The sequence below is a fragment of the Xyrauchen texanus genome, chromosome 17, assembly GCF_025860055.1.
Source record: "Xyrauchen texanus isolate HMW12.3.18 chromosome 17, RBS_HiC_50CHRs, whole genome shotgun sequence".
In the NCBI taxonomy this organism is placed as follows: domain Eukaryota; kingdom Metazoa; phylum Chordata; class Actinopteri; order Cypriniformes; family Catostomidae; genus Xyrauchen; species Xyrauchen texanus.
Window position 1 is genome coordinate 42,817,414 of NC_068292.1, and position 24,338 is coordinate 42,841,751.

Consider the following 24,338-nt stretch of genomic DNA (forward strand, 5'->3'; position numbering starts at 1 on the left):
TGGAAAAAAGATATGTGAAGGGTAATTTAATTGTTTAGTTGGTCTCACGTCCCGTTGAATAACATGGGGAGGCGGGTTTTATGACCTATACTAGGACCAGCCACCGGGGGGCGATCGAGATGTTTTGGCTTCACACTTTACATTTGAGGATCTGCAGCAGATGACCAACAAAAACTAAAAATAACATTTGAACTGAAATTTCACGTGAAATAAAATGAAAAACTAAAAAGAAAGAAAAGAAAAACCAGTAGCTATGTCAGTTGCGTGCCTCTTGTATCACTCAGCCCCCTTCTCACTAAATAAAATATTTTAAATCAATATTTTAATATCCATTTATTTAGTAGGTAGCAATGTAATAAATGGGATAATGTACAGGTTGATAAGCACCGGACTACATTTCTATTCTCTTTATATTTTTTATAGGCGAGTTGCTCTCCCTAGTGTTAAGAAAAGGAACTGCAGAAAGAATTGTTACTAGTAAAACACTTTTAACAAGGATATAGATGTGCATATACAGGATGTAGATATTTACTGTATGCATGCAGAAAAGGTGCATACAAAATAGTACATATAAGCATGCTACATTTAGGCTACTTTTTCCCTATGCAACCAATATAATTCTATGAGGGATGTTGTCAAGAGTCATTCTTTATCCAAACTAACGCTTAAAAACATTGTGATCTTGTCTGTAATGCAACCGAGGCATGTAAAGTAAAAACATCAAGTCCGTGATTCAAAAGCAAAGCTTTTTATTGCAAGTATTAGTGAAAGATACACTCCAAACTGAAGCAAAGCAACACTAAAAGGCCATTGATCTACAAAGAGATTATTATAAAACAAAGAAAGACATTTCAAGGTAAACGAAAGATCCCTTGGTACATAAGAGAGACTCTTTGCAAACACGGAGAGGAGAGAAGGGAGGACAGAGCCACAGAGCTCCTGGTTTGAGACGAGATACCGGTCGGATAACATGATGATATTAACTCACACTGACAGGAACGACTGTACTTTGGCTCTTCATATGCATTGAAAGACGACAAAAATCACGGAAGTCGTCTTCTAGTACGAAGAGACGTGAAATGGTATTTGGTGCAAGCATCACTCATCTTTGCGTAAGAAATGGAGAATTGACAGACTCGCCATTCGTTGGCGTTTGATGGTTCACAGTCCTTTTTTGGAATGCTGGAGCTTGGCGTTTCGGTAAACTGTTTTGTAAACATTTGTAGGAATTGACGTGCATTCGGTCACCGGTTTTGGTGCAACTTCGCAGGAGCTCAATGCCTCTGTCCCCCTGGAAAGTGACAACACGATTCGAAATACAGACACCGGTCTCTCGCGTACGGACGTTTTGCCCTGCTCTTGCCGGACTGAGAGCGATTACATTCGCACACATCAGGACTTGTTAACGTCGCACAATTAGTGGTTTAAAAAGAGAACCAAGATGCAACAAGGGAGTTAGTATGCTTCTCTACGCACAACTTAAGCAATTTTAAACATTTGAAGTTGAATATGAAAACAAAAGAATACCGTTAAGGCTAAGGCTCATATATATATATATATATATATATATATATATATTTATATTTATAAATCTGAGTGGAATGGGACCCCTTCTCTTCCAAAGGCTCTGGCATGAAGATAATTGAACAAAGCAAACGACGAAGGACAAATACCATTATTCGATTCACACTTCGTAAAAAGCACCGGGTGCACCGAGAGAAAACAAAACATCCTTCTAGTTCACCCTCAAGCTGGGGAAACTTGTATGGCTAAGAGTTTAGCAGCTCTAAATGAAAAACATAAGCTTTTTTTTTTTTTTTTTGGAATAACTAAGTCAGTGTGGTTCTCCTCTTAAAGAGACGAGATGCAACGTGTGGGACGTGCCGAGCCTCTTTGCTGGAGAGCTGAAGAATGAGTTTTGGATGTCAAATGGTGGACAATCTCGAAAGACAATTCGTGAAAGATCCAAACATTCCGTAGGATTGTGCCACCCCTGCCCACCCTGTGGTTGTGCTTGTGTATAAGAGGAAGTCGAGGGTTGGTTGGTGATGAGAGGTAGGCTTCCACCCCACGAACCCCCTTAACCCCCACGTAACTCTGGCCAACAATGCGGAGACTCCAGCCGCTTTAAGCACTCCCTCAATAAATACACCATTAAATAATTCCCATATATATTTCCAATATATCAAAAGAAGAAAAAAAAAAACATTTAAATAGGACAACAAAATAAAAGTTGGCTCAATAAAGAAAAGAAACGATACGTGTTATGATTTAAAAACAACTATTACTTTTCTTTCCAATAAACCGCTTCATCTAAAAGGATATTGTCAGGCATTAATAAAGCATTATACGGTTATCAAATTAATATTTGGGTGAATCCCACAAAATCACATCCAGGCCACAATTCACATCAAAAGCAAAAGTTTTTTGCTTATAATTTTGCATAAGAGGATTTTTCTCCCCAATTTGGAACGCCCAATTCCCAATGCGCTCCAAGTCCTCGTGGTGGCGTAGTGACTCGCCTCAATCCGGGTGGTGGAGGACGAATCTCATTTGCCTCCGCGTCGGAGACCGTCAATCCGCGCATCTTATCATGTGGCTTGTTGAGCGTGTAACCACGGAGACCTAGTGCATGTGGTGGCTTCACGCTATTCTCCGCGGCATCCACGCACAACTCATCACACACCCCACCGAGAGCGAGAACCACATTATAGCGACCACGAGGAGGTTACCCCATGTGACTCTACCCTCCCTAGCAACCGGGCCAATTTGGTTGCTTAGGAGACCTGGCTGGAATTACTCAGCACGCCCTGGATTCAAACTCACGACTCCAAAGTGAACGTTTAAACTGTTTCATTGTCTGTTTGCAGGAGTAGCGGCAGCGCAAAATGGAACAGTTATTGTCGACGTGACGCGCCGCAACAGACGCTAGAGTCACTGAAAATTATGAGAAAGATGAGCTTTTGATGCGATGCGCCACTCGTGTCTGGTGTACACAGGGTGCAATGCATCTGGACATTATGTTTTTTTAAAAATTTGCACTATTTTTAATGCCGATTCTCATTACTGTAATATGTCCGGATGTTTAACAATTCATAGTTTTCGTAATTCACATTATTTTTAATGCCGATTCACATTATTGTAATAGAATAATTTACGTTAATAAATATTTTCATGGTATACTTTTAGTTGTGCAGTACAAATGACTTTAATACAATTATCTTTTTATTTAAACCATTTACTATTACAATTACAACATATCCATGATGAATAAATACTTTTGCACATTGCAATAAAGCAAAATTTTTTATTTTTTTTTTTTTGCATAATGATAAAGTCGTTTATTCGCCATGAAAATAATATCAAAATAAAAAAATAATGGTCTTAAAAATAGGTTTCATTTTCTTTAATTCCCCCCTTTGCTTTTGGGGTAAAATATGACCGGGACATTCATTCATTCATGAGATTCACCTCTTTGCCGTTTCTTTCATATAATATTTGCAGCATACTATGGTAAGAGAAGTGCAGAGTTTTTGAGATTTCTCATCGAGGTATGTCCTCCTGGACCCCAAGGCACCCATGAGCCAAATACAAGCCATGGGGGTCATAAATGTGTATAAAACATATACTATATTCATTGAAGTTAATACGGGCCATTGCACATTGAGAGCGACCAACCACTAAAAACAAATGACACTATGGGGTCTAAAAGACAACAACTGTGCCCTGCATAAACCTTCAAAACTCTATAAATCATACTAATCTTGTTCAAGTCACCCTCAGCAAAGATTTCAAGCACTAGAGAACGTCTTTTGCTGGAGTACATGAAAAAGGGGCTTCTAGGGATATAAAAGGAGAGCAAAGCACTTTGACTTTTGTTTGGGTGGCAGTTTTTAAAGTGCTATACTGAGCTTTCCTCTCCGGGATCAGGCTATATCATAGGAGCACATTCAACTAGATAAATACTTCCATTGGTCCAGAATCCTAATACAGTGCGATTCAGGGCTCAACCTTCGTTCATACGCTTGGCATATATGTTGTCATTGTAATATCTGAATGTACAAAGAGCCTCCTGATCGAGATAAAAATAAGTTTGCATGTGTGCACACCTTCAAGGTAAGAATAAGACTAATATGCTCTTTGTTCACTCACTTTAGTTTCAGATAATTCAGCACCATCATAAGAAAAGGCACTTTCTACTTTGAACTCACATTACGTATTAGAACATAAAATAAGACCCTCCCTAAAGCTCAAACATCAGAGATAATAGGACAAGGCAAAATAAGTTGCCTTTCGTTTGTGGACAATCTTAAGCAATTTGGTTATACGAGACCATCATTTCAATGGATAACGGAAGCCGCTACAGGCCGAGTCAATAATTCAAGCGAACACTGTAAACATCTTCCTTTACAACGGCAATAAAAAGGCGCTCAATCCTTAATACAAACTCCAATTAAAATGTATTGATCCTTCGATAGTTTACACATTAATGAAATTCGGTCATCATTTACTCACCCTCATGTCATTCTTAACCCGTATGACTTGCTTCTGACGCCGTAAGATAGCTTTGAGTGACAAATACCAAAGTTTTTGCTATTTGCTGAACATATTTCCCTCTATCACATCTCTTAAGTCTCATTCACGCTTGAGCACATTTGAATCTGGAGCTTTAAGACAAACCACCTGGCGTCCTTGCAGGTTTGACGTCAAAAATACAGAATGCAAATGGTTCTCATGTTACCCATCATGTCATGTTTGAATATGCAGAAGTGGAAATGAGATTTGAGAGCGAAGGCGGAGGGAAAGATTCTCGGCGAATAACGGCTTAAACGTTAGTTTGTTACTCACACATAGCTGCCGAATTACTTTAAATGACTTGGAATAATAAGCACAAGTCATTTGGATAACTTAAAAGACACTTTTATGTCCTTTTTAGAGCCTGGCAGAAAAATCTAAAAATATAGTTCAATAAAGACCTTGTACGGGTTTATAATATGTAAATGAAAATGACAAAATGATCAGTTATGGCTGGACTTTTCCTTTAAAAGTGACCTTTTATCAGAATAAGAGGCCAGTATTAGTATTTACGAAGTTATAACTATAAAAAAACGATTAGCATGACACATCGTCAAGATTACTCCTTAAACTGACAGTTGTTTGGCATCCACACACAGTTGGTTTAACTTCCGATGACCAATAGTGGTTTCATTAAGGAAGGTATAATTAAAAGGGCACAATTTCAGTGGCCGACCGTTTTAAACCTCACAGATGCTCACAAAATTGCTTAAAACTCTCGAGTGAAAAGACAAGGCCTCAGAGACGGAAAACATGCCCTTCTGGGTACCCACAAAACAACCTGGTGCATCGGTTCCAATCTTATCCTCATTAGCAGTAAAACATTATTATAGGTATTATTAATTTATGCTTATGAACTTAAGTAACTAAACTTGGATTACATATTGTAAATATAGTTTACCGTTTTAAAGGGATTGAAATTGTTATTGAAAAGGTTTTAGGTCACTTTTGAAATGTCAGAGGCAGTCAATTGTAAAGAGGGGAAACATTCATTACATGTTTTATGGTGTAGTGCTTTGTGCAATTGACCGTAATCTTATTCTGAGTGGCCATTTTACTGTACCATTTTATGCAAAATCATTTAATATCCAAATAAACAGAACAAATCTAAAAATTAAATATATGTCCTGACATAAGGAGAGAAATAAGCAACCAGCACCATTTAAGCATCCCATGTTCCCACCTTATGAATGACGTCTCTGCCCATTTCCGATGCTTCCATGGGCCGCACCTAATAGCACCACTCTTTATGAATTGTTTAGTGCAGTTAACTGTCATTACATAGCTGGACATGCTTCAGATGGGGCATGGAGAAAGAAAGGCACTCGAGCTCATTGCACCGAGATACACTCTTCAAGTAAAATACTATACTGACCTCTATTGGCCCTCCAGTGAATAAGCACATATCAGGTGCTCTTGGAGCTTCTCCGTGAACATGTGCCCAAAGCTGCCAACTGAAGCATGGCTCAGTCGGTCTTACTTTGACAAGTACAATAGCAGCGAAATCCTTTGAACAGGCAGGGCGTTGAAACTCGTGTTGAACCATCATAACATAAGTGTATGATTAAACCAGCAAAACCGCTCTGGCTCACTTTAACAGATTTAATTAAGGCAGTACAGTTGAATGTGTTTGCAACTGTGCCCTTGGTCAGACTAAATGAGATGCGTTCGTTATTTTTTACTTCCCACATCAACCATTTCTAGAAGCAGGCACTTGTTACAGTCTCTCATCCATGGTCAATCTTCAAGAAACGACCCTACTGAAGTAAAATAAAAATATAGCTCAACATAAGTGCCAAACATGCACACCTCCACCTTAAAAACCAGCCTCAATGCACATCACTCGCTTTCTGTTGCCATAACTCTCCTAAATCGCCTCTTCCGATCGCACACTTCCGCTACAAACTTCCAGCGAACCTTGAGTCTTCGCAGAGGAGGTGTTCTCAATCTGCTAATGGATTATTGCACTAAACTATGATAGCAACAATGAGATCTGTCATATATCAAGGACTATGCATTTCAAACTGAGACGGAAGGGAACAAGTCTAATCTGTTCAGAACTGCATTGAAAACAAGATTGGAGGGAACTTGGGTGTTTAAAAAAATATATAAAAAGGATAAAGTTTTGGAACATAAATAAAAGCATTAATCATAACATGATAACTTTGCGTTGCAGTACGTGAAAGCTTACAGACAGTGTTCAGGGCCACTCCAGGTAGATATTACAGAGCGTAAAATCATATATTTGCTTTGAAATAAAACAATTAGCAAAAGGACTTTACGACTGGCAATGGCACTTTTCTAACAATAAATCTTTTTTCGGTTTTAAAATGCTAACGCACAATTGGTTCTTCACAATTGACACTTGAACACTTCCTTAAGTCACCATTGGCTACAAAAATAATTGAGAACTGGAGAAGAGTACATTGATAAAACGTAGTAGACTGTGTGGTGGCATATTTTCAGTCTGACAGCAGGCGTTCCTCAACTTCCTTCATGGTCTTTCTATCTGCTTCCATTAAATCTCATCTTGGGAGATAACAGGGGAAAAGTGCTGTTTGGAAACGTTGAGGTACGAGATGTAAAGGGCAGGGAAAGAAATTTAACATTACGTTTACAAACAGGAAAAGGAGAGGGGACCTAGACGAGCTTCCCTTTTAGTTATTTTTGAGGGGAAATGAGAGAACGGCCGCAGTCGGCTGGATTAATATTGCATAATAGTGCTGAGGTCCACTTTGCGAATTAACGCAGGTCTGCTTCCTAAAACCTGCGTGTAGGCCCTGTCTTTTCCTGCTGCACAGTGTCAGGTCCAGATTTTCTGGGCGGGGTGGCGGTGCTTCCATCACCATAGAGACCGACCCTTCAGGATGCACAGACATGAGGGAGATGTAACTGTGTATGTGGTTGTTGGTTTGAGTGCATGACTGGTTGAATATGGGCTTAATGTGGGCTGGCTCAGGCAAAGTACATGGTCCTCAGGGTGTCATGGTGAATTTGCACGGCTTTGGCGAGCGCCTGGGGATCCCGGCCATTACTCTGCCCGGAGACGTGGCTGCCCTCGGCGCTGAGAAAGAAAAGGGAGATATACTGTTAAAGAAACATTCACGATATAGTCACAATGATCGCTGGTGATATAAAACTAAGCAACATCATTAATGTCACAATTATTTTAATGCACTGTTTATTTGTTGATTAAGCTTCTTAAAAAGTGTGATAAGAGACTAGTTTCATGATCCTTGTTGACTTGAAAGGATGTTTTCTGCAATTCAAAATAAGCCATTTTGTCAATGAAACAGAAAGACAGAGACAGACAGATGGAAGGACAGATAGAGTATGTCAAATGGTGAAAAATATGGATAGATGGACAGACAGACATGCGGATAGACAGGTCTAGTATTGTCAAATGGGAGCTTAGCAAGTATTGACGCTGACTACCACCCCTGGAATCGTGAGTTTGAATCCAGGGTGTGCTGAGTGACTCCAGCCAGGTCTCCTAAGCAACCAAATTGGCCCAGTTGTTAGTGAGGGTAGAGTCACATGGGGTAACCCCCTCGTGGTCGCGATTAGTGGTTCTCGCTCTCAGCGGGAACCACTGTGGCAAGTTGTGCATGGATCCCGGAGAGTAGCATGAGCCTTCACATGCTGCGAGTCTCCGCGGTGTCATGCACAAGGAGCCACGTGATAAGACGCACGGATTGACGGTCTCAGAAGAGGAGGCAACTGAGATTTGTCCTCCGCACCTGGATTGAGGCGAGTAAAAGTGCCACCATGAGGACACTACTAGTAAGTAGTGGGAATGGGGCATTCAAATTGGGGAAAAAGGGGATCAAATAAATAAATACAAATATGGAAAGACAGACAGACAGACAGACTATTGTCAAATGGCAAAAAAAACCTCTAGATTTAAGATACTTTATTCCATTCATTGTACCTAGCCCCAAATGCCAGCAATGCTGAGACACTGGCACAGATATTGGTCATGGTACACACACCTGTCATGTTCTTTGTCCACTAAATGGTAGCGGGCACGGAAGGCCACCAGGTGGGCGTAGTATGCTGGCGCAGGGATGGAGACGGAGCGGGTACAGCGCACGTATGTGTGGCACAACTGATAAGTGAGCAGCTGGAACTCATCAGCAGTGAAGCAGTTGTCGTCCCACAGGACGTGGTAGTGAGATGGTCGGCTGGTGCCCTGATAGGAGGAAGACGATGAGGAAAGAGATCAGAGCATAAAAAGGTACAATTTAAAAATGTCCTGATATTTCCCTGGTTTTCCATTTTTGTGGCAGTTTGCCATGTAAAAAAGCAGGAGGTGTGCACAATAAACATTGAAAACATGTATTTGGAAGAGAGAAAAAAAACATTATTGGTGAAACAAAAACGTGTGAAAAACACTTTGAAGTCTATAAAGTGACGCCAATTTACGCGTTAAAGGTCATGTGATGACCCTTAACGCTTATAAATATCACTTACTTTTGCACATTAATCATTGCTTTTCACAATAACAAAAGTGACTGATTATGATTTCAAATTTCTACAAAAGGTGAGGAGTTTGGATCCCTGAAATTCAAATTAAATTTCATGCATTTATTTATATGGTGGAATTTGATAATTTTCCACAGCACACCTGACAATCTTTCACGGCACAGTGTTTGGGAAACACGTTAGAAATACAGAGGGTTCAGTCAAAACATAAATGAAAATGAATTACTCATTACATCATTACTCTCCTTCATACCATCCCAGATATGTATGACTCACTTTCTTCTGCAGAACACAAATTAAGATGTTTAGAAGAATATTTCAGATCTGTTGGTCCATACATTGCAAGTAAATGGTGGCCAGAACTTTGGAGCTCCAAAAAGCACATAAAGGCAGAAGTAATCCATAAAACCATCATAAGACGGTTAAATCCATGTCTTCTTAAGCGATATAATAAGTGTGGGTGAGAAAACTATCTTTTTAACTATCACGCTCCACTTTTACTCTAACATTTACAGTTTTCTACTGGGCAGGAAGGAGAATTTATGGTAAAAACTGACTTAAATATTGATTTGTTTCTCACCCACACCTATCATATCATTTCAGAGCATATGGATTTAACCACTGGAGACTTATGGATTACTTTTATGCTGTGCTTCAAAATTTTGGCACCCATTCATTTGCATTGTATGGACCTACAGAGCTCAGACATTCTTCAAAAAATCTTTGTTTCTGTTCTGCAAAAGAAAGAAAGTCACATCTGGGATGGCATGAGGGTGAGTAAATGATGAGAGAAGTTTCATTTTTGGGTGAACTATCCCTTTAACACAACACAAGACAACTGGGCAGCTTATAAGGCAAGTAAAGGTGATTTGCTTTGGAATTTCAATGTTTGGTTTATACCTGTATTCCAGCATGACTGCAGAGGTAAAAGTCAAACTCATATGGGTGTGTGATATCGGTGTCTACTGTCGTACCCGCCGGAATGTTTCCACTACGACCCACCTGTGCAGGATATAAACAGGGAGCATTTAAAACACTTGGGTGTTAAAAGAAAAGAATCAAGTTCTAATAAATGTGCAGCCTTCAGTTTTGTTTCCTAGTATGCCGTTTTAGCAGACCCTGAAGAAAATTGTGGGTCTTTTCTTAATAAATGCTTTAGACCAGCTCATCATATGAAAGGAATGCTTATTTGTGTTTGATTCTTGATTTAAACAGTAAATATTCTTACTCCTTTAAAAATCTCTTCAAAGCATTTATTCCCTTACAAACTTGAGGACAGATTTGAAGAAATGCCCCCTCAAATGAATGAATAAAAAGGAACATATCATGCATTTTTTGCATCAAAAACAGACATAATTAAAATTTTCAAGACCATTTTCCACCCTCTCTCTGGCCCTTTGATTTAGAAGGGTAAATGCTCTTATTGGACTGAGAAATACGTTTGAAATTATGAAAGTTACAGTATGTTTTTAAAATACATTGAGCTCCTTTATCTCAAAGTGATTCTCTACAGACCTTTCCACAAGATGAAAGCCCAGAGAAAGATTGCTCACCCTCTCATTGCGATCAGCACAGAAGAGTCGAGTATGGTGGCGTTTCTGCACCACTATGTACGTGATGCCAGGCTGGTACTCCTTCTCCAGACTGATACAAGCTTCTCGAATGGCCAGCAACTCATAGTACAACACCTGTAAACACAAACACATATACATATACATATATATATATATATATATATATATATATATATATATATATATATATATATATGGTATCAGCCATTGAAGGACATAAATTGGTCTATCACCATCTCAAAGTGTAAATACACTGTCAAATCACTGCAAATGAGGAGAGATGAGGCGTGCATGTAATGCTGTTCCACACCTGTCTAAACTGTCCCTCAGACACACCGTCCCTGTAGAAGATGATTCTGGTAGGTTTGTAGCGAGTGGATTTATAGAACTGGATGAGCAACTCTCGCACCATAGAGGCCAAATCCTGAATCACCTCCTGTCTGGGCCTCTGGACACGCACGGTGGCACAGTACCTACTTGGATGAGCATCCATACTGCCCACCACCTATAAACACAGAAAAAAAGAGCATTATGACTGGATGCACACGAGCCATTATGGAGCCATTACGGAGCCATAGTGAATAAAAAGTAGGGTTGGATACCGGATGTCATGAAAACATTCCACACTAAATAATACAAAGACAATCAATCTCTTTCTGTTGCATTGCCCTCTCACTGGTTGCATGTAACAACAAACACACAGTGACACCAATGTAGTCTTACTCACCAACAAATCAACTGGTTCTTTCTAATGAATCAGTGAAAAAGACTCACTAATGTGTCTCAAACTCATGAGTTATCAGTTTGAATGAGTCTAAAGACTCACTCTCCAACTTCACTGGACTGAGCTGTTCTTTATTCACGTCCAACTTGGAATAAACTGTAATTTTTACAGAATTGTGTGCACTTAAGTTTCATTTCATTTAATACAGTTTGACAACAGACTGGATGTTTATATGACGATGTGAAATGAATGACGCACATTCAGAACAGAATAATAAGAAAGGAGAAATTATAAAGGATCAATAATAATAATAATAATGAAGACTAATAAGTTCTTTAATTATTATTGTTTTTAAAATTATTTACGATTCACGTCATCATTCCCATCAGAATGGGAGCTAAACTGACCGCTGCGATGGATGGCTTCTTCCCGTCTCCTGCAGGTGGATGAGTAACATCTGCACCCAAAAATATGACTGGCTGCTGGAACACTGATGGCCTGAGAGAGAGAGAACACACACACAAAAACAAACACTACATTAGCTGAATAATTCCTTTTAAAAGCAAGAGGCAATTATAGAAACCCGCTGTCTTCCCTCTTATTTCTTTTTCAATTATTTTGAAATACTCCCCATTAGCTTACCGTTGATGCGGCACCAGGATGTTGTTGATACCGCCGAGTTTGACGTTGATTTTGAGGCAGAGGTTCGAGAGCGTCTGAGGGGACGTTTTCACCACATTCTTCACCTGCACACACTGAGTGGCCATCCCAAGAAGAGTGTCTCCAACACGCTTCACTTCAGCTGCACAAACACAACAAGCATATAAAAAGTTCACAACAAACGTGTTTTCATTAGTATGAAGGAGTGTTTCCCAATGTGTGATGTCTGAATCCGAGCTCACCATAGACGGGTGTTTTTCCAGGCAGAATGACGATGATGAGCTGAAGGCCAGAGTAAGTGTTCTTCAGATGTCTGAACATTGGTTCCACGCTGTCTGCTCCCTGTGCGTACTTACAGAAACACGGCTGACCCTGGATGGGCATCCCAGCGTCCTTTGAGATCTTACGCAGCTGGTCGGTGAAACCCCTGCAAGGAGAAATCAAGAATGAATACTAATTCACATACTATTAAGTATGAGTATGTACTAAACTGGTGATGTGAAGTGAACACTTTGAAGTATGATGTTAGCCAGTATTAGAACCAACTCTGGGTGACATTGAATATTTGAGATATTTGCAATTATTCTGTTGGCAATAATTAATGTCATTACTCGTAAGTGTACACAATGTAAAAAACATTATTTATTTTTTTTTCCAATTTTCTTCCCTTTTTCTCCCCAATTTGGAATGCCCAATTTCCAATGCACTCCAAGTCCTCGTGGTGGCGAGAGGAGGTGGAGGACGAATCTCAGTTGCCACCACGTCTGAGACCGCCAATCCGCGCATCTTATCACGTGGCTTGTTGAGCGTTTTACTGTGGAGACCTAGCGCATGTGAGACCCAAGTTATTCTACCCGGCATCCACTCACAATCACCACGCACCCACCGAGAGCGAACCACATTATAGCGACCACGAGGAGGTTACCCATGTGACTCTACCCTCCCTGGCAACCGGGCCAATTTGGTTGCTTCAAACTTTTTGATGCCAAGGACCCCCAAATATGATGGTCCTCTTGCCAGGGACCCCTCAGACTGTCATCCATTGACAGCCTATTATATATATAAAAAAAGTTGAATTTATGAGTGAAACTTTACTTTATGGCAGATCATTTCTGCTAGCTAGCTCACTAATATCGCAGGATGTTGTGAGAGGCAGAAGCCGTGATCGCAGTTAAAATATGATAAATTGTGCATCCCTATATAACAGGGGTGGGCAACTATTTTGGTAAAGGGGCCACATCGGGCTTTAAGTAATGCATGGGGGGCCACATTGTATTGCTTTTGAGATACAATGTTCTGCATTGATTTAGCTTTTGTATTTTTTAAGCCCAGAAATATTTGTGTACTCAATTTTCTGAAGTGTATCTGTGACTAGTGAGACTATTCTGCAATTTTCTAAAGTATTATATTGCTCTACAAAGATAGATACTTTTTTTTATATCTTTGTATAAAGGCTGAGCTTATACATTTATTTTACCATCTCTACTTCCCTGTTAATTTATAATTCAATTTAACAATCTCTACATCAGGGATCTGTTTTAATATTTAAAAAATTGAAATGTATAGAACTTTTAATGTTTGTCGTAAAGCGTGCGAGTTTACTTTTTTTTTTTTCTAAAACATTACCCGTTTACGTGCTAAAAGGGACATGATTCGGGTCTCCTCGATGGTTTGACAGCACACAACTGAATAACACAGGCTGCATGACTCCGAAGGGACTAAATTGCAGAAATAAAAAATACATTTGTCTCTGGCTTGCTTTTGCTCGCATGTCAATGATGCCAAGATCTACTTTTATATGTAATTTAATCACTAAGAGGGTTTACCTGCAAAGTAGCACCAAACATCACAAGCAGCCTCAAGAAATGGACACAGTGTCCCCGTATAACACATTTCCTTGAGCAGAATATTGCACTGCAGAGCGCAGAGTTTGTTTAAAGGGGAAAGCCAGATAGAAATGGCGCACTCGCGTGCACAGTTGCCAGATTATACAAAATAAGTCTAACATTAGGCAGAATATTTCCAATTTGCACAAGTATAAATCTCAAACTGGGGGCGTTTCGTCTCTTATCTGGCAACCCTGAGCATGTTTAACGCTTGTGGAGACGCGTTAGGTCCCATGCAAGTTAACTGAAATATCAAATGAAAAAAAAAAAAAAAAAAAACGGGAAAAAAAATGCTTTTACGATAAATGATCTGTGGGCCACATTAAACCATGTGTAGGGCCTGATCTATATAACATGCTTTTTTCACTTTTTTCGGACATTTTCTGCAGACCCCATAGCACCCCCTTGTGGACCCCAGTTTGAAAAGCCCTGGCTTAGGAGACCTGGCTGGAGTCACTCAGCACGGCCTGGATTCGAACTCACGACTCCAGGGGTGGTCAATACAAGCAGCAGTGACTTTGAAGTGTTTGTTTTGTTCGGATAGCTTTTTTAAATAATCAGTGCTAAGTGTAATTAGAAATTAAATGTTTCTTTAGTTGTTTTTGATCAACAAATGACTGTAAAGAACAGAAATAGACATGATTTCGTGAACCTCGTCTTTGGACACACATTACACGGAACAAGTCAAACCAAACATTTACTTTCAACATGCATTGAAAACATCTCACAGCTGAACTTCTTCACCATTATACTACTCAATCAGAGGTGAGTGAAATCTGAAAAATTACCAGCTAGTTTCCTAATCACAGACATTTTAGTCGCATACGCGGGTGATTTACTTGCATTGTGAAAGGTTGCGCATAGAATAAAAGAGCGGTCTAAGGTTAAGAATCGACATTGATATTGTTCAATTGAAGTTCACGATCAAGTGGTAAATCTATATTTTTGCCAGCCCTACTGCCAAACACGTGACACAGGCCCAGCTTGTCCGCGAGAGAAATGGGCTCAGTTTATGTCTCTCTCATGCCGCATTGAAGCATCTCTGACTGCACTGAGCTCTGAACTTATAATTATATGACCTGCTTTTTTATTGAAATGCTAGACATGATATGAATACACAAATAGTTTAATATAAATAGCGATATATGGATTTAAAGTATCGATACAATATTGTGAGGAAGACCCGCTGTCTTCCCTCCTATTTCTTTTTCCTAATCATTTTTTAAATACTCCCCATCAGCTTTTTTATTGTAATAGTCCTAATTTTTACAGTATTTTATTTTTAAATTAAACTTTTTATCAACTTGGCTCCACTGGCTGTTTGGTCGAAATGATGGTTCCTCTGATTCGGAAAAAGGTGACTGCAATTCCACCGAGTAGCCCATCTTCCGGAGTCAACATCCTTGTTCTATCAACCAATTATACTTTAGAGTTAATGTTAAGGTGTAGCTTAGGGTTAGGGGCTTGCAAACAAAATACTTATCCCGAACCCTAAAATTAGAAGGAAATGATGGCTTGATAAGTTTCTCTGACAAGAATGTTATTGCAGGACAAAAAAAGATGTTGATTGAGGAACATGTCCAACTTGGCAAAACCATTGTGATCTTGGGAAAAATGACATCAACTACTAAAATCACAAGGGTGTGGTCTCACTTGAGTATCTCTTCTCTGCACTGTCTCTGTGTGGCAAAGCAGGCAATGGCCCACATCTTGATCTCCACTCCAGTATGGAATTGTTTCCCTCTCATGTCCCAGACGCCATGACTGGGTGTGGCCACAGTGCGATTCTGTAATGACAGTGCAAGGTTGATCTGCTGTACAGTGAGTGTGCAAACACAACAAGCATGCAAAGTCATTTATAGACTGCACTGAACTGAAACTAAAATTAAGTGAATAACTTTACAAGACAATTTTGACAATAAAAGTCTGTGTGTGTGTGTGTGTGTGTGTGTGTGTGTGTGTGTGTGTGTGTGTGTGTATATATATATATATATGCACTTTATAAAAATTATTATGTAAAAACATGTATACTGTAGGACTAATCACAACTTGGCACTAACATTAGTTAATGCATGAGGTAACAAGAACTAACAATGAAATATATTTCTAAAAATGAAATACCATTAAAGTTTTAACTACTTTTTCATAAATGACTAGATGTTGTTAAGCTGTACAACTGCATTTCCTGTTTCCATGGTAACAGTGACCTACAAATGTATAGAACCTTATTGTAAAGTGATACCACAAAACTCACAGAATAGCAGATTACAGCAAAGCTAACATCAAATATCTATTCATTTCCATTCATTAATTTTTAAATTGTAAGGCACTGCAGCCATGCAAAAAAACATCTATAGTCAAATCACTGCACGCTTATCTATTGGTAGTTAACACACACACACACACACGGACACACGGTTAGGAGCTGTTAGTTCCTCCAGGAGAAGGGTCATTCAGACAGACACAAACAGACAGACACAGAGATGTGGGTGATTGAAAGGAAGGGTACCATAAATTGCTCTGAGCTCACCCTGCCCCCGTACTGCAGCATGGGCGCGGGTAACACACGCCCGGTCACGTGGGCCATCTCGTCTCGCACCTTAAATTGGAACTCCTGCACAAATGGGTCTGCTTCATAATTAGCACTGCGCACCTGCAAACAAGCAACATCTGTTTTATAACACATTCTATATGACAGTGTTTTTTTCAACTCCAGGCAATTTCATGTCCAGGGTTTTTTTTTTTTAATAAACAAAAAAAAAAAACTGATTCATTTTCTTTTTTTAATTAAATGTCATTAAGGATTCAAAAATTTTTTTTGGAGATGTTAACAGATGTGCAGGTTGCACATAATTGAAAACAATGATAGCACTCATTATGTTTAATAATAAAGGAAAAGTGGTTAATTTTTTTGCCATTTCGTTCTTCCTGTTAATAAAACAACGTTTATGCAACCTCACAAAAATGAGGTATATAGATTGATAGGACAGTACACATGTATGTGAGTATATCCTGAGCATTTGTCCACATCATTCATAAAAAGGAACACTTTCCATCCAATCACAGCACCGCCTCATGCAAGAGTTATCACGCGCGGACATGACAATGGTTTCGAGCCCGCGGAAGTTCAAAAGCACTCGTGGAACAGGTGATATCGAAATCCCTCTTCGGAATGGACCACAGATCATAATCAGACCGATGCAAGCGTTACTTGGTTGCAGACACGAAGCAGCCGTTTATGAGGGGAGGGTGTTGTTTAGGAGGATGATTCTCCACATGTCTGATCATTAACAGGATACTATGACGGCTCGTTCAATGGTGAAAATCGACAATGGTGAAAATCGAAAACTCAATGTCATGTCAGCTCACTATTTTGTATCCTTCACATTTTGCGAAAGTTAAGGATTTTCACCTCCATGGTTTACGGTGTTACGTCGTCATGACAATAGAGCAGAAATACTGGATAACTTTAGTGTGATAAAATCCTTGTCTGTGTAGAGTCATGTTAACGCTCACACCACGCACATGGACATTTACATAATCATGATATACACAATACAGCAAAACTCTATCGATTGACACTTTATATTGATACCACTATATATATATATATATATATATATATATATTTATATATATATAACCCTAACCCTAACCCTACCTGCTCTACTGCACACAATTTGTTCTATAGAAAAAGAGGGATGAATTATTTTTGGTACTTTTCCAATGATTGCACTGATTGTACAGTTTAAGCCTTGTCCCAGACCTACAATATTAAACTATGAAAACCCATTAAATTATTATATGTTTAAAACTATAAAAATCTAAACAAAGAGTCAAACAAATATAAACCACTTCAGTATAAATGGTGTGAACATTTTTTCTAGCAATTTTCAAAAATAACATCTGTCCAACCAGTTGTGGCGTCAACTATTTTGTTCCTAATAATTTTTTTTTTTTTTAAGTTAGTTTACTTGTTAACCACGTTTACAAAAGTGTGAGTGAAGAGCATGCTTGAGATGAAACACGAGACAAGTGATGTTTGGAAAAAAATAAAAATAAATCAAAGAAAAATCAAGGTAAATATCACTTGTGAGCAGAATATTTTTTATTGGGGGTCATTTCCAATCAAGCTGTATTTTTGCCAAATTTGGATACATAAAATGCTAGCTATGAAATTAGCCATGGTTAGACAGAGGTCGGTGGGAGTTTGATTGGACATTACACTTTCCTTTCTAGAAGTCCACTGTGCTAAATGTGCCCAAAGTTGAAGAAACTATTTTTAAATCACAATATAAGTTTTGGCATTCCTAATAAACAGTTAAACTGCAGCTTTACATAAACATCATTGGAATGCTATTAAACTTGATTAAGCCCTAAAACGAACTCTCTGAAACGGACCGCGCACACGGTCTATCAGTCAGAAGTGTTTCGTGCCATGATCTGGTGGAATCCCAGCTTGGATCCTGCAGCACTTTGGAGTGTAAAAATACACCCCATGATATTTTTAGCTGTGTCTCAAAAGGGTGTTTCCATTTTGGTATGTTTCTATGGCCTTGTCAGTAGCATTCCACCCACTCTACATCTAATTGTAAAATCAAGTATTTCAACATGCAGTCAGCCACTCTATTTCAGGGCCTGATTGGCTGCTATTGTAATAAGGTACAAAGAGCAGCAGTGCTTCAATTGCACATTCACCGGGTTCTCACGTGGAGAGATTGCACCTAATCAGCTCACTATAGACTTAGTGCTTTTGATTGCAGACCTCCATTAACCCAAACATCAAACTGAATCCATTCGAGGAGATCAGATGGACAGCTGGAAGATGAGCAAAGCGAACAGATCCTACGTGAGCCTCAGAAGTGTGGATGGAGCCAGAATTGAATGTTAATAACATATATATATATATATATATTCACTGTTGTGAAACCAGGGGTGTGTGTCTTAACTGGGGATGTACTACATTTCAAGGGTTTCCAAACTGCAGAAACCCAGCAGTTTCTAAGGTCCCATCGGGGTCAGGTTAGAGACCTCTTCTAAGAAAACTTTGACATTATTAGTGCTTCATTTAGCTTTCTAAAGACTGGTTGGACATGATGAGATTAATCACAATTATTTTGTTATATTGATAGCCATTGATTTCCATTGTAAGGTGAAAACCCCCAAAAACAATTTGGTTGGTGGACAACTAGCCAATCATCTGGACTAATCCCTAATACACATCATAGGGAACTAGGGAGTGGTTCCTAAAGACACTCACCAGTCTGCTGATCTCCTCCTGTCTGTCCGGTGCGGAGCGTGCCGTGGCTTTGATCATAGTGGATGTTTGATTATCTGTCAGTTTCTTAATGCACCGCTGTCCTGCTACAATATTACACACCTACAAGACCACCGGAGCAAACGTAAGAGCAGAGACACTCATCTATTTCCATCAGTGAAGTGTAGGTGTCAGTACTCACCTCCAGGGGCAGGTAGGTGTGTTTCTGCTCCTGTCCCACCTGTAGGCAGGGCAGGTGAGGGTATTTGAGCTGCAGGTTGTACTTCTCTCTGAAATACTGAGCTACGGTTCGTTCTACGGTTTGACCGTTCTCCAACTGCAAAGGGAACCTGCATGGAATCAAGTGTCAATACAACAAACCGCCACTAGAGGCCAGCAAAGAGCAGAGCTGAAATCACTTGCGTCTAAGGAGGCAAAAAATGGGTTGTGTTTGGAAAAGCGTACTTACAATTCTACTTTTTGCAGTATGCATCATGTATACTGCATTATGTATAGAGGTAATATCACTCGCAATTTATAAAACCTCATTGTTAACTCATTATTTGATCAGACTGGCATAGAAATGTAACAAAACTGGATTAAAATGCAAAATAACTTTTTATTTTCAAGATAACTGGATGTTAGTCACTGACTTAAACTGCCCAACATCTCCTTTTGTGTACCACAGAGGAAAAAAAAAATCATATGGGTTTGGAACAACATACGGGTGAATAATAGATAACATATTTTCCACTTTAGGGTGAACTATTCCCTTAAAAATCCCATTTTCAAAAATGAAAAATTCAAAATGATTGGTGTATTTATTCACAAATCATCTTGAAACAATGTGACTGCCTCCCACAATCAATAATGCATCTTGTCATAACACGCTTCACTTCCCACAGCTTTAGGCGGTTTGACTCACGTTTGGTGGCTGGCAGGGCGACGGGTCACATTGCAGACCCGGTACTTCCTCCGCATGGTTCCGCAGTGTGTCACCTCCACCTTCAGACCTGCACAGTAACCAGCCAATCAGAGAGGCACAACCACATGCACACACAGAAATATAACAACATACTCTCACACTCATACCTTTGATTTCTTTAGTGAATTTGACTCTGTGGGAGTCCGTAAGGGGTCGAGGCTGCTCGTCAATATTGTGGATGTCCAGTACCTCACACATGAACTGAATCACTGGCTGTGCTTTGTAGAAAGCTGTGGCTGATACTGCAAGACAGAAGAAATAGGCAAAACTGATGAAAACTTGGTCAAAATAAAAATTGAACGGGGTCATTTCATGAGGAATCTAACACAAGGAAAATTAACTCCAACTTTCAGAACAAAAAAAGAATTGATTAGTGGCACTTGTTAATTGAAGCATCACTTTTACTATTCATTTTATACTTGGGGTTTGGAGAAAAATCACTAAGCTTCATTATTGAACGTTTTCTATAACAAGCCTCATGATTTGAGGTCTAAACTTCAACTCATAACCAGGGTCGACTCAAGGATTTTAAACAAAGTTCTCAGCTTGTTTTGGATGCACAGCCTAAATACAGAATATGGCATGCCGTTGCCCTAATTAAGACTTTTAATGTACATTTTATTTATCAAACATTTTTAAAAATCGCAATTACACTATCAAGAGAAATAATTGACATTTATCATTTTTGTCATAATCGTGCAGCCCTAGTTGGTGTGGACTCAAAGCTGGTCTGATTGCTTATGCTTGCATGCCTTAACACTCTTTCTGAGCTCATTCACTGCATTATTAGTCGTACAATGAGCAAGTGAAAAGAGGAGCCGATTTCAGACAGTTAGACTTTTCCCTGCCCTTTAGTGGGGAGGGGGAGGAGCAGGCGATACAACCGTTTGACTTGTGGGAGTTTAAGAGAGCGGGAAAACATGCAGACACGGGGGACACAGAGAGGGTGAAACTTGAAAGAGTCACACACCCGCCCGACTGCCATGTTTCAGTCAAAGAGAGGATTCCCTTCATTCCCATGGCAACAGTGTGAACAGTTCTCAGTCTTTGCAAACACTGTGCTTACATCTAGAGCATATCCACCACCACTGGGCTGCACAACAAGGATGGCCCGAAGGTTGACTGTCAATTTCTCAGTCGGGCTAATGGTGCTTTTATGCAATCAATTCTATTTGTGTACGCGTAGAGACTCAAAACTGGTGGCATTTGCACTCAAAAACAGTTTGACAGATCAGAACATTAAAAAGTATTTATAAATGTACACGTCATCCTAAAAACAACATGATGCCTCCAGGCCTCATAAAACACAGGTCCAAACAACACCTAAAGAAACGTTTGTGTATGAAGTTGTCATGAAAACCAGCACACAAGATTCAACACACTGGGTAAATTTGAGCAAAATGAGCACGATACATTGTTTCATGAGATTATTATTCCTGTATAAATACATTAATGATGCAATATAAAACTAACATAATTTTGGATATATCACTTCTCTGTCACCTTTGTATACATTTACATTTTTTAATTGTTGAAGTAAAACCTTTAAAATAAAAAGCAAAAATTTAAGACACTTATATTAAGTTATTAATTATCAACAAAGTTATGTCTTGACTCCTGTAAATCCTTAAATGCTAAAAATATACTTTGCTTCTTACTTTGCTGTAAGAATACGTTGCAAACAAATGGCAACATTTAATTTTTAAATGGTTTAATTATACAGCATTTTAAAGGTTAAGTTTAAACTTGTTAATATATTTTTATATTGAATATTATACTTAAGTTGTAAGCCAACAAAAAAGTAATTTCTTGTCAATGTGTCTCATCATACACAGTGCTTTTGGTGCTTTATTTAAAAATATGTTGCTACTAATCCAACCATGCCAACAAAAAAAATGAGAAGGGTATAGCCCCTTTTGGAATTGCTGAAACACCCTTTTGGAGAAACTCAGCCCCTTCTGGAGAAACCATGCCCTATTTTGGAGATTGCACCCTCATTTGGAAATCTCCGGCCTGCAGCTATACCTACTTGGAAAAATCCATATTGTTGTACCAATCCACCCCTCTCTGCTCACTTTCTTTCCCCAGGTCCTACAAACCTTTGCTCATGTCAAGAAACCCAGAGAAGAACCCTCACCATCTATGTTGAGCATCATCTTCCACATGGCTGGGCGAACAGACTGGTGGAAGCCAAACCACACCTCTCTGCCTCCTCCCAGAGGATGGTCATAGCCCTCCGGGGCAGAAAAGAATGAACGCCCCACAGGTGTGTACCTGAGAGAAACGGCACAGAGAGCAGAAAAATTAGCACACAAAATGGGTTTAAGGATATTACATTTACACATTTGGCAGACGCTTTTATCCAAAGCGACTTACAGTGCACATACCGGAGCAACCTGGAGTTAAGTGTCTTGCTCAAGGACACAATGGTGGTGGCTGTGGAGATCGAACCAGCAACCTTCTGATTAACAGTTATGTGCTTTAGCCCACTACGCCACCACCACTCGCTATTAAATATTCCATAGATCGGTGATATCAAATACATTTAATTTGATTATGTTAAATACTGTTTGTCATTTACATTTACATTTATGCATTTGGCAGACGCTTTTATCCAAAGCAACTTACAGTGCACTTAATACAGGGACAATCCCCCCGGAGCAACCTGGAGTTAAGTGTCTTGCTCAAGGACACAACAGTGGCATCTTGGTGGTGCTGGGGCTTGAACCCCGACCTTCTGGTCAGTAACCCTGAGCCTCAACCACTGAGCCACCACTGCCCCATTTGTCATATTATGACAGCCAAACAAAAAAAAATATGGAAAATATATATTTTTTTTTCCCCTCATTTATAAATTTAGATGAGTGCGAAAAAATGCATAGATCATTTCGAATTAGATTCTTACTGTACATTAAAAATCATTTATCTACTTGACTACAATGCTTTGGTAAAAAATTATCCAAAAAAATATAATTGTAAGCAAACACATAATTAAGATAAACATTGAATAATAACATTTCTTGATATTTAGATAAAGAAAAAAAAAAAAAAAAATCACCTACATTCCCAATAATATGTTCCTGAATGTATTACTGACCTGAACAATCTAGAACCTTCATATACATATTTAAACTAGGGATGCACTGAAATTTCGCTACCAAAAATTCGGCCGAAAATTGAATTTTTTGTTTTGGCCGAAAGAGAAAAAAGGCCGAAAATATATGCCGCCCCTCAGTGCTCAGGTTTCACTTTCGATCGTTCTAGCCATAATCACGGCGCTACCAAGCAAAGGCCGATGTCAGCGGTGTGTAAATACTATAAGCATACTACGCAGTCTTCGTAAGGCACCAACTCCCTAGGAGGGCACCATCTTACCCTAGGAGGGCACCAGAATGTCCACCGTGTTCCCTTCCTTGCACGTTATACGTTATTCGAGGACCCAAAAGCAGTTGCGGAACACAGACGATCACTTCACGCACATATTACGCGTACGCGACAATCCTCTTGACTACTGGTACATGACTTTCCATCGCATGCAGGTATTTATCTGCCCCAAGCACCAGCACAGAGAGAGAGAGACTATTCATTGCAGCATCTCATGTTCTTGATGAGAAGAGGAACCGTCTCTCCTGCCAGAAAGCTGAGCAACTTTAGTTCTTGAAGAGAAACCTGCCACTTTTACTTAAATAGAAAGTAGTCCAATTTGCTACGTGTATAGCAATTATATTAAAATAGGTTTAGCCCTGCAAAACTTTGTTCTTCACGTGAGGCTACACCTGTCGTTTAGAGTTGAGGTTGGTTTTAGTTCTATTACTGTGTTTTGCCTGTTGTTATCATTAAAATGAATGTGTAGCATATTTTAACTTCTTTATTTGCAAGATGCTAGCCTAGAGCTGCTAAGTTCATTACTTGACTGCTGTTTTGCATATCATTATAGTTTTCTAGAACGTTACATTATTTGGATAGCTGATAAAAAAAAAATCTGTTAAATTTGATTGTTAAAGAACTGAATAAAGAATAATATATTTAATATTGTTTTAATATATTTTCAGTCCAATTTTGGTGCGTTACTTTCAATAAAAGTCTGATCATTTTATTGGTTTGTAGTTTTTCCGATTCAGATTCATTAAATTCATGAAATTAATTAAAAAGTATAACATTAATACAATTATATATAAACAAACTATTTTAA

The 24,338-nt window shown here is 39.1% G+C and overlaps 1 protein-coding gene across 1 annotated transcript in view; it reads right to left on the minus strand.

Annotated features, from left to right (window-relative positions):
* Positions 1 to 661: 661 nt before the first annotated feature.
* LOC127657741 (protein argonaute-3) overlaps positions 662 to 24,338 on the minus strand; it is a 54,548-nt gene continuing 30,871 nt past the window's right edge. Inside the window, exons 5-19 of the mRNA XM_052146617.1 lie at positions 22,284 to 22,420; positions 20,254 to 20,388; positions 20,087 to 20,174; positions 19,364 to 19,511; positions 19,165 to 19,284; positions 16,435 to 16,557; positions 15,558 to 15,691; positions 12,261 to 12,445; positions 12,001 to 12,160; positions 11,766 to 11,856; positions 10,945 to 11,139; positions 10,614 to 10,748; positions 9,961 to 10,062; positions 8,568 to 8,767; positions 662 to 7,639 (exon numbers count right to left, since the gene is read on the minus strand). Coding sequence (XP_052002577.1) covers positions 7,531 to 7,639; positions 8,568 to 8,767; positions 9,961 to 10,062; positions 10,614 to 10,748; positions 10,945 to 11,139; positions 11,766 to 11,856; positions 12,001 to 12,160; positions 12,261 to 12,445; positions 15,558 to 15,691; positions 16,435 to 16,557; positions 19,165 to 19,284; positions 19,364 to 19,511; positions 20,087 to 20,174; positions 20,254 to 20,388; positions 22,284 to 22,420 — 2,062 coding nt within the window. The 3' untranslated portion in view covers positions 662 to 7,530. The remainder of the gene's footprint in view (positions 7,640 to 8,567; positions 8,768 to 9,960; positions 10,063 to 10,613; positions 10,749 to 10,944; positions 11,140 to 11,765; positions 11,857 to 12,000; positions 12,161 to 12,260; positions 12,446 to 15,557; positions 15,692 to 16,434; positions 16,558 to 19,164; positions 19,285 to 19,363; positions 19,512 to 20,086; positions 20,175 to 20,253; positions 20,389 to 22,283; positions 22,421 to 24,338) is intronic.